The sequence below is a fragment of the Hirundo rustica genome, chromosome 13, assembly GCF_015227805.2.
Source record: "Hirundo rustica isolate bHirRus1 chromosome 13, bHirRus1.pri.v3, whole genome shotgun sequence".
NCBI lineage: Eukaryota > Metazoa > Chordata > Aves > Passeriformes > Hirundinidae > Hirundo > Hirundo rustica.
Window position 1 is genome coordinate 18,947,973 of NC_053462.1, and position 10,498 is coordinate 18,958,470.

General features: G+C 41.7%; 1 protein-coding gene across 6 annotated transcripts in view; it reads left to right on the forward strand.

Moving 5' to 3' along the window:
• Positions 1-10,498, forward strand: part of IQCH (IQ motif containing H) — a 65,677-nt gene that overhangs the window by 11,860 nt on the left and 43,319 nt on the right. For 3 of the 6 annotated variants that reach the window (XM_040077092.2, XM_040077096.2, XM_040077098.2), the window contains exons 3-10: positions 286-403; positions 611-724; positions 1,070-1,167; positions 1,486-1,594; positions 3,176-3,298; positions 8,895-9,006; positions 9,711-9,839; positions 10,208-10,422. In XM_040077092.2, the coding sequence (XP_039933026.1) occupies positions 638-724; positions 1,070-1,167; positions 1,486-1,594; positions 3,176-3,298; positions 8,895-9,006; positions 9,711-9,839; positions 10,208-10,422 (873 nt within the window). In that variant the 5' untranslated portion in view covers positions 286-403; positions 611-637. Of the gene's footprint in view, positions 1-256; positions 404-610; positions 725-1,069; positions 1,168-1,485; positions 1,595-1,692; positions 1,867-3,175; positions 3,299-8,894; positions 9,007-9,710; positions 9,840-10,207; positions 10,423-10,498 lie in introns of those variants that run through there. The other 3 variants (XM_040077094.2, XM_040077095.2, XM_040077097.2) reach the window with 3 other exon arrangements.

Here is a 10,498-nt window from a genome sequence, read left to right on the forward strand (position 1 = left end):
GGACCGGCCTCTCCTGCCCCGGCAGAGCAGCCGCGGCACTCCGCGTTATCCCTCAGCAGCCCGGGTCATCCCTCGGCTGAGGCGCGGCGCGCCCGATGCTGCTGAGGGGACGGGGGTGAGCGGGGGTTCGGCCCTGCCTGAGGGGCAGCGGCTGGTGCGTGTCGGAGCAGGGCGTGGGCTGTGAATACTGCGGGTTTTCAGACCTCGGAGGTGTTTATTTAGCGTAAATACACGGGCTGGGGTGGTCTCCTCACAGGCTGCCTGGAGTTTCTGTCTCTCGTTAAGGTTTTTGAGATCCCTGCCCTGTGAAACCATCTGTGCCACGCGTGTGAGATGTGTGAGGAAACATCATTCCTTAAGCGGAGAATCTCAGTCCTGAAGTTTATTGGCACTGCTTTGTGAGGTTTGTTTTAAAATCGAGTTTTTCTAGCCTTTCCACAATCAAAGACTTCAAGCCTTTGGCTTTGTATTCTCTTATTTATAATTGTACAGAAATCGCATGGGTCTTTTTTTTCCCCTGTATTTAGGAATAATTCAATTTGAATTAAATCCTACCTAACCCCATGGGGTTTGGTTACAGGTATAATTTTTGTCCTAACTTGCTTTTTAGATTCGAGAAGACCTTCAAAAGCTTAAAATGGATAAAAACAACTTGAAAAATGCAGAAGCTGTGGATATTTGTGACCTCAGAAATGCCACTGAAAGGACTGAACTTGGGCTGAGAGTAAGTAAAATAGAGCAGATCCAGAAAATTACTCAGTTTTTAAGTCTTTGTTAATAATTCACTTGGGCCACTTATTTGTTGTCTTGCAAGATCTCTTTCCAATCAGCAACTGACGAGATTGCTCAAACATTACAGTTCAGAATGATGGCTCCCTTTTTTGGGTCATCAGAATTAACTGATCTTGTGCCCATCAGCCAAAATCAGTTTTTCATTCTGACAGAGGCACAAAGTTTATCAACTTTTCAGTCAAGCAAAGATCTGGATTGCTTAATGAACCAAGTTAAATAGAATTAATATCCCTTATAGCTTTGTAATAGGCTAAACATAATTTTTTCCCTCTAACAGAAATGCACTGAAAATTATTTAAATGTTATAAATGGCCAAGAGTTAACTCTTTCTTCAGCTGGTAATAAAGAAGTGAATTCCAAAGAGCCCCCTAAGCGGTAAGTGAAAGATGTTTTATTGCATCAAGACACAAAAACTGAGGTGACATAATCATGTAAAGAAAATGGGAGTATTGACCTAGAAAAAGTTAGTTTAGTCATTTCCTATTTTGATTTTAGGTTAAAAATACAAATGTAAACACAATTCTAAGTGGCTCCAGCAGTGCTTTGCTAACCCCTGTGATTTTACTTCTGCTAGATGCAAATTTAAATAAAAATACGGTCATTTGGATAGAACTGGATGGAAGCAGAGTGGGTTTAACAGGTAAAATCCAAGGGATTTTTGGGAACCTCACTGCCTGTTTCTCTCTCCACCAGGAATCTTCCTTTTGGTGCCTGCCAGAAGCAGCTGGTTTTGCCTCGAGTTGAGCCCCTGACTGTGCAGAGGTGCAGCAAATCCGCCCCACGTGTGTGCCAGGGCTCTCAGGTCTGAGATCACACCCTGATTGTTCTGCCAGGGGCCACATTCGCTCAGTGTTTGGTGTCTTGTGCATCCCATAATGCTCTCACTGCCCGTGCATTCAGGCTCTGAAAACGCCCCATGACTGGAAGTGTTAAAAAACCCTCAGCAGAAGGAGCAGCTGAGGCAGGAACCTTCTCCCAGCACAGGATAACACTTAAATTGGGAAAGATTCCAGTGTCATCCACGCAGAATTGGCACTTCCCACTCATCCACGCTGACAAAGCCACTTTTATCAGGTGTTTTCTTATTCATAATTCCAGATCTTGTTATCCTTTGTGGCACTTCCCCCCCTGCATTGATCATTTCCCTGTCAGCCTGGGTGAGGGCTTTGCATTGGGAATCATCTCCTGTTTTAATTGGAAGGTGCTCAACTCCCCCCAGTTCTATATTTTTTATTTTTTTTTTTTAATAACACCAGCAGTTTCCTCCCTGCATAACGGTGTGTTACAGTAATAAAATAAATACCACAAAAGCACTGATGAGGTGAAAATTGAACTTTCTGTCTCTGTGCAGCCATGTGGGTAAAAGAGTAATTGGCTTGGATAATAACTTGTGTTCTTACAACCCCAAATCTAAATGAGCATCTCATTGATACATCTGCTTGTAATTACCATCGAAAGAAGAGAGAATATGTAGTGCAGATAAATAAATTAAACCATTTTTAGTGCTTTCACAAAGTAACACCGTTATTCAATAGCTCAAGTACACGTCTAATGATTCTTGAACTTTTTATGGCATATTTTGTTTGTAAAAATTGCAATTTTCCTGGATTTATTTTTTACGTTTATGCAACAGAATATGCACCAAATGCCTTCAACTTAAGGAACTTCTGCTGTAATAAAAAATATAGGGCATCCCTCTGGGTTTTATAGGTATGCTTTAGCTATTTCTTATAACAAGAAAAAGCTTGCAAAGTCTTTTTCTGTCCATTGGGATTTAGATCATCATGATTTTTATTAGCAGGATAGTCGAGCTCATTCCATGCAGATCACCGAGTGCCTTAAGAACCATGTTTTAATTCTGATTGCAATCAGGGTTCTTTAATTCCTCATCTACTAATAATCAAGTGCTGGGCCTGCATTGAGCCAGTGAGCTGTTCTGGTCCGTCAGGGCAGTGATTCCTGAATTCCAGTCCCAGCCAAGGTGGACTGGAGCCGTGTTATCCTCCGTGGGGAGCACAGGGAACCCCCTCCCTAAGGATGGGGAGTGTGCAAACCACAGCACAGATCCAGGGAGTCAAACCTGACCGGGCTTCCCACTCCAAATTTAGCCCAAAGGTGTGCAGGCGTGGAAATTGCAGGGCTGGGAATGGAATTAATTGGACAAAGTCTGAAAAAAAGTGTCCATTTGGGTAACAGTTCAAGTCCTTAAAAAGTTTTCCATCTAAACAAAGGCACTTTGTTGTCTGCCCATTTCTGTGTGGAGTCAAATAATATTAATTTTTATCATCATTTTGCAAACTTACAGCATGTTAGCCTGCTTCTGCCTCTAAACACTTCAGCTCCAGTGCAATTATTTTAATATTATCCATATTCTATATTTCAGCAGCAGGTGGAAATGGATTTTAAAATTATGCTTGACCCAGAGAACACGGATAATAAAGCTGGTTTAAAACATCCCAACGATGAGACCAGGCTGCCACTTATAACTAAGCAAAAATCTGCTCCTGTAAGTAACTTTTATTATTCTATGGGTTTATCATATGCATTGCTTTGCACCATTGAAGTTAATATTTATCAGTCCTAAATGAAATATGAAAGTAGTTTCCTCATAATTTCCTGGGGTTTGACATGGGTATTTAAGGATCAAAATGTTTTGAGTGGTAATACTGGGGAAAAGAAATCTGAAATGTAACAGGTTTATGTCCCACGATCCCAACCCAGCAAAAATACGAATATACGTGGTCAGTAATCTCAGGAAAATCAGGTAGAGGAGATAAAATGGAGCTTGGGGATTTCTGGATGTGACCCAGAGATGCAGAAAGAATTAAAAGCCCATTCTTCTCTCTGCTCTGGGAATGTTCAAACTGTGCAAGATGAAGTTTTGATTTTTTCCGAATTTCCCTCCTGCAACTGCAAATTTCGGTTCTGCTGCCAATTCTGCGGTTGTTCTGCAGCGGTTGAACGTAAAGATGGTATTTTTAGCCAAGAATGCTTTCAAAAAAAAAAAAAAAACAACAAACCAAAGAGTAGGCACAGCCATCCCTCCAAAAAATCAATTATGTTCACAAATTTAGCTCAGCGCTGTGGCCCGCACAGGCGATGGTCTCACGTGGGGATGCTCTTCTACAATTTAATTTATGTGACAGAAGCATCCTGCAGCAAGGCCAGTGCTCTAGGAGGGATTCCGGGGTGTTTGGTTTTAAACAACATAATCTGTGAATGGCACAGTTGCGAGCTGCCGCTTATAAAAAATGATTTTTTTTTGGAAAGCTGTTGCCCAGACTAAGAGGTGATTTGTCTAACCCTGTGATAATAGAGTTAATTAGGAAAAAGCATCATGGCTAATAGCTTTTTAGAACCACTCTAAAACGCTCACAGAGAGGAATATTATCCGACTGCAGAGAGCCATGTGTTTTACCACTCTCCCTGAAATGTGCACTGAGCACAGAAAACTTATTGGGGACTTAAATTATAAGCATTTAATGTGAATTACTCAAGCTCCCAGATACATATGTACAGTTGCTGAGGAGCTGACAGGCTTGAAAACCAGGCAGGTATTTCCTTTCTAATTTATTCTCTTCAAAGTTTTCGAATCTTAGGGCACAACGTGTGGTTTGGCATGTTTTGCCTTGGCTAGCTGTAAAATTCTTGCAGTTGGTGTTTGCAAAAATCCGCTGCCGAGATGTTTGTTGTTAAAGGTGGTGTCTGCCAGCGCTTAAAGGAGGGATTTCATATGGTCTGTATAATTTTACATGATACGTATGATTATTAGTAGCAACGCCAACGAATCTGTGCGCAGCTTCAGGTCTTAAAATGATAGAATTTGGATTAATTTGTACAAAATTTAGATTGAAGCGGCGGCGGGGGCGGGCGGGCCGGCAGGGGGCGCTGTCCGTACGCGCACGTCCCTCAGGTGTCCGCGGGGTCAACGAGCGGCTCCCCTCAGAACAAACCCCGAAAAAAAAATCTCCCTCACACGAGTAAATTAAAAACTAATTGCTCGTCTCGCGCCATTCAGGCGAGTTCCAGGAGTTTTCAACGAGGGCTGAGCGGTCGAGAGCGCGGTGAGGTTAAAAAAGTCGGGGTTTGAGGTGCCCTGAGGGGTCAAGCGCAAATCTACCCGGAGTTTTTATTATCCTGCCATTCCGATAGCTGGAAAAATTATTAGTCAGGGTTTCATTGTTTCAGCAAAAAGGATGTCTTTTCTTGCTCTTTTGGTATTATAAAGTTGCTGATGACTGATTTTATCATAGAAACTAAGAACAATTAACTGTTGCCCTTTTGGACCTTTTTGGGTCTAATAATAATGCTTCATCCTCTGCAAAGTTCTGTAGTTATTTTAAAATGAGGGCTGTAATTCTGTTTGAAACACACATTGGGCATCGCTTTCTTTTGCAGCCTATCTCTGGGTAAGAGATGAAAAATGATGAGTGGATAATTATTAAATATGTATACTTCCCATGGAGTATCCAGCCAAAGGAACAGTAATCTGAATTGCAGCAAAAATAATTCTGATGCACTGCTGCAATGTAGAAAAGATTCACAGCTCTACCTTCTATTGTCATAGGACCGCTGTTCTGTTATAGAATTATACTGGCACTTTTGGGTCCTTGTTTTCTTATAAATGTATATTATACTGTAAACTTAGGAACCTTTTCATTTATTCATGAGCTAGAATTTAATATGGTGATGATTTCTAGCCTTTATGAGTTGCATCTTTTCTAGTGCTATCTAACGGTGATGGCAGTGATTCTGGGGCTTTTTTTAAGCTCACTTGTTTGAGCACAACCATTCTAATCATATCTTCAATTATTCATTCTTTATTCAGCATTTGCATGCTGCTAATCATTAATGCTTATCCCTGAAAGTGTATTCATTTTCAAAATTATAAAGCGAGGCAGGGCAATTCCTTTCATTTCAAGTGACTGGAAGAAGTTGCAGAAGAAAACCAGGTCCTTTTGGTGCCCCGAACCCGATTTTGTTTTGAACCCAGGCGTGTGGCTCTAATTACAGCCAAAGCAGAGTTTGGCAGTGGGGGCAGGATGAGACTTAAACAAATCGATGTCGCACTACAGTAAATCAAAAGAAAGCTCCTTGCAATTTGTATGACGGTGTGTAATCATAATAAACAGTGCGGTGATTGAATGAAATCCTCTTGTCGCTAAAAGTAAAAAGGAAATAATTGGTGAGAGAGAGTTAAGTTAACAGATGAGTGCAGTCAGCATCCTCTCAACCTGGAAATGGGAACGTGAAGGTCACCCCCATCTCTCCTGACAAACGCAGAGCGCTTTGTTGGTAAACAAATTAATCTTTTGAAAGGTCACCATTTGTTTTAAGTTTTTATCCAGTTCTTGTCATCTGCAATTGGAGATTGAGTGTCATTTTGCAAGGCAGGGGTGCAGCCAGCGCTGCTGAAGCCGTGTGTGTGCATCTCAGCGTTCCCTGACAAAACTCCCTGCCTGATTGGGATGCCATGGGCTGCTGCTTTGCAGCTGGCCCCGGACAGGAGCGGAGGCTCATCCCTGAATCCCAATCAGTAGATCCTACACATCCTGCCTGCTGTAAGCTGGAAAACATATTGTGGTTCAAGCCAGCAATTATCTCCCTCGCTCCCTTCTGTGCTGCTGCTGGAGCCTGCTTCAAAAAGCAGATGTGGGATTCAGCGATGTTCTCCCTCTATTCTCTTTCACACCTGTTAGGGGGGAATTCTGATGGATCTGGATTTCTGGGAGAGGGAAAGGGGCAAAGCTTGATTTTTCCAAATATTGGGGAACATTGACAGTTCAGAGCCATCTCTGGTTACTTTAAGAGCTTAAAAAAGGTAAGAATAACACAAGATGTGTTCTTAAAGATGCAATTCCAAATTTTTCCAATTAAACTTGCCTTCTCCAAGCCCTTTCCTGATGGTCTCCTGAACATACTGAAAAATTACCTTAGCTCCATTGGTTTTATTTTGCTGTGCTTCCTCTTTCCCTTTATAGGGGGAAGTGCTGTGTCCATCAAATCCTGACAGGAACTTCTTGACAACAAATATGGCAGTTTGGAGAAGATAGATGGAATGATAAATTAATCTGTTATATCCCTTTTTTTCCCCCATCACTATCAAACCCTCAGATTTTCTGACATTTATTTACCAAATCTCGTCTCTCTATTCCTGGTTTGGTACACAATACTCATCTTTTCTCTGTATTTAATACCAGTCTCTGTTTTTTTACTGGAGGGAAAAAATACTTACAAAGATATTTACCAAAAAAACAACCACAAAAAGTTGTTCTAGTTAAATATTACTAGGTAAAAAGAAAACAAATTGAGAACTAATCAGAAAAATCCCTGTGGTGTTCCAACAATGCTCTACCTAAAATGAAGCAAAAAGAAAAAATAAAGTGGGAGAGGTTTATCCACAGGAGAAAAACACTTTAGAAAGGGTAATAGAATTGTTTTTCTTGTGTCCCAGGTTAATTACACTCAGAAGCACTTGAAATGAAAAAATAGTTTTTTAGCACACTCCAAGCATATTTTAAGGCAAGTCAGCCTTGGTCTGCCCTGCAAGTTAAGAGCTCCCTTCCAGCCCTGCAAAACTGAATTTTAAAAGTGCTCATGATGAAGCAGTGAAGTTAAAAGTAAACCTTCCTCTTGCAGTACTTAATATTATTTGTGAGGTCTTATTATAATTGCATTGGCTTGATTTTAGTGACAATAACGCCCAGAATGGAAGCACTTTGGCAGTTTTTGCTGTGATGTCTCCCTGAATTCTTCCAGAGGGAGCCAATGCAGCAATCGGGGTGCTGGAAGAAGGTGGGAATGTGGAGGGCTTGGGTGGAATCTTCGTGGGGAGCTGTTTTGGATCAGCTCCGTGGTTCCACTGTGTTGCCTGTGCTGCTGAATGATGGCACTGGGCAGTGCAAATGAGAGATTAATTTGCATTTCTGTTGCATCAGTCCTCGTTTTGACATCACACCTGCCATGGACTTTATAGAAATTAAAGGATAGAGCAAAAAATAATTAAATATGTATCTCCAATTAAAAAAAAAAAATACAACAAAACCAAGCCTCCAGGCTGCTTTTGAACTCACACACTCCACCTGAACTGCTTTTCCTTGTAGCTTATTACATCTCTATGAATACAATGAAAATAAATATATTTCATGTGCTGTTTATCATAGCAAAACCTCATCACTGGGATTTAAATTAGCATAAAACTGACCAGCAGTAAAATCAGTGCTGCCTTACTGCTGCAGTCCAGAAAAGGAATCACTGTTTAATTCAATTTCTTGCCTTTTATGTATTTTTGTTGTGGCCTCACCGAACTGCTGGGGCTGAGGAAAATGTGGTTTATAATTTCCTTTTCTCAGTATTAAGCCACTTAGATGGCAGCAGGCATAAAGTTAACCTTTGTTTCATGGTTATTGCTCTTTTCTTGGAACACCAGGGCGTGAGGATTCATCCGGTTCCATCATGGCCATAACTAAAATGAGGGCCTGGGATTTCTCTGAAAGGTTCTCTAGGATGATAAAAAGCACAGATTTTTCTCTCCCTCATCTCTTGTAGGCAGTGTTGTTAGACAAATTGGGAGGAAAGATTAGAAGAGTTAATTTTGATCTGTCTCATTTCTCTCTTGAGAGTTCCTTCTCCCTTTCTAGAAAGTTCCCGGGTGCTGTTATTCAATAATTAGTGCTCCACGATCCAGTCATGGCCTGGATTGTACTAAAAGCTTGATAATCACTCAATTAAAAGCTAATATTCTAAAGTGTTTCTTTTGCCTTCTGGTTCCTTGCCTGTGTATGCATTTTAATATTTTTTAATACTGTTCTGTCAAAAAACACTGTGTTTACACTACTCAAAAAACTGAGCAAACTTCCTGAGATCCCTTCATTAAATAGTACACAAGGCATCAATTAAATTTAATGAGCTTTATTTTAAATTACTGAAGTAACAACAGTAGACAATACTGTAGCATTCTCACAAGTAATAAAAGGAGTGGTGCACTGTTAAGACTTAATGAAACAGTCAGGGCAGAAAATATATTTATTATTTACTGCTGCAGGAGTAGAGGAGTGTCTGTAAATCCCAGACGTGCTAAAGGAGGTTCTGTCTCTTCCCAGATGTGCAGTCAGAAGACAGGGAAGGGTCCCACAGTCACCAACCCTTGGGCTTTGCCTGCCTTTCACTCCCTGGCTTCTCCCTTACCCCTGGTAGAAGATGACACCCCAAAAGGTGAGTCCCAGGGATCCCCTGGGCGCTGCTGGGCTGCTCCTGGCAGCAGAGAGCTGGGCGCTGAATTCCCTGCCACCTCCAGGCTTCCAAGAATTGTGGTTTCAAACATTGCATAGGGCAGGGATGAACTTCAGGCCACTGCCTGCAGGTGTAGGTGCTGGAGGGTGCAGAGTGTGTCCTGCTGAGCAGCATCCTGACCCGGTTCTTGGAACTCCCAGGGTCCAGCTGCTGCTGCGAAGAGGAATTGTGTGTGTGATGAAGGTTCTTGTATAAATACCAGCCAAACTATCGTGATTAACAGCTGGTTATTAATTGTTCAATCTTAACTAGGCTTGGGCTGTTTTAGCCATCAGTTTATGGCCATAATTACATGATTATATTGTGCTTTACAAGAGTTAATTCTTATCTATTCTGCATATTAAATTGCATTGTACAAGGATATAATTATAGATATACAAATACTTTTCTAATTAGCACTGGTACAACATCTGACATGTGTTTGCCAATTTTTATAGGTGCAGCTCACCTTTCTTCAAGGTAAAATATTGACTATTGAAAGATAGGAATCTTTCAGTTAAAGAAAACTGCTGCTTTTCTAGGGCTGACGTGGAAGTTGGGTCTGCCTTTGCTTAATTCTTTCTTTGTTGCCAAGAATTCCTTTTCATTCCTAGCTGGAATTGTTCAGGAGTGTCATCTTCTTGTAGGTACCCTGAGCCTCGCTGGCCAAAGGCTCGTCCTTGCAGCAGCAAAGAGAACTCTGCCAGCCCCTCCTGTTGTGTCCAGAGCAGCACCTTTCCCTGAATTCCCCAGGCAGCACAAGAAATCAGCTGGAGGTGAGTACAAAGCATCGATAACAACCTTCAGCTGCATCTCCAGCTTCACTCTCAGGTTTTATCTCCCAAGGAAAGATGATGTGAGGAGCATTCACCAAATTCTGCAGGGCATAAAGCACAGGAAAGTCCTGTGTCTTGTTATGGGGTAGGAATCAGATTTCTTCAACCCTGGGAGGGTTTGCTGTTAATGTCTGGGTTCCTACCTGCACATTTCAAATTTTGAGCACCCAAATCTGAAGCTGTGTTAAGCCAGTGGTTCTGTAAGTCATGACTGTGACCAGCTGATCAGGCCTCTGTTTGCCGTGGGATTAAATGAATAACTGATAACAAGTGTATGAAAACCTGCAATCCATGTTTTATTTGTACAGGAGAGATCAGCAGCAGGCTGGACCCTGAGAACACAGACACCACCACCTTCCCAAAGGCAAAGGAAGCAATTTATGGCCCATATTCCTCCAGTAAAGGGAATATGCCACCACTCCCATCCAGCAATTCCGTGGTTTCAGCACAGAAACCAAAGCCAGAGTGGAGGTATCCAGCTCAGCAGTTGGAATCTGAGGTGCACATCCCCTCTCAGACACAGGTATTTGATGGAATTAATCACTCAGTGAGGATAAATGAGGTTTTTATTCGTGTTTTTAATACTGTCTTCACCAGAG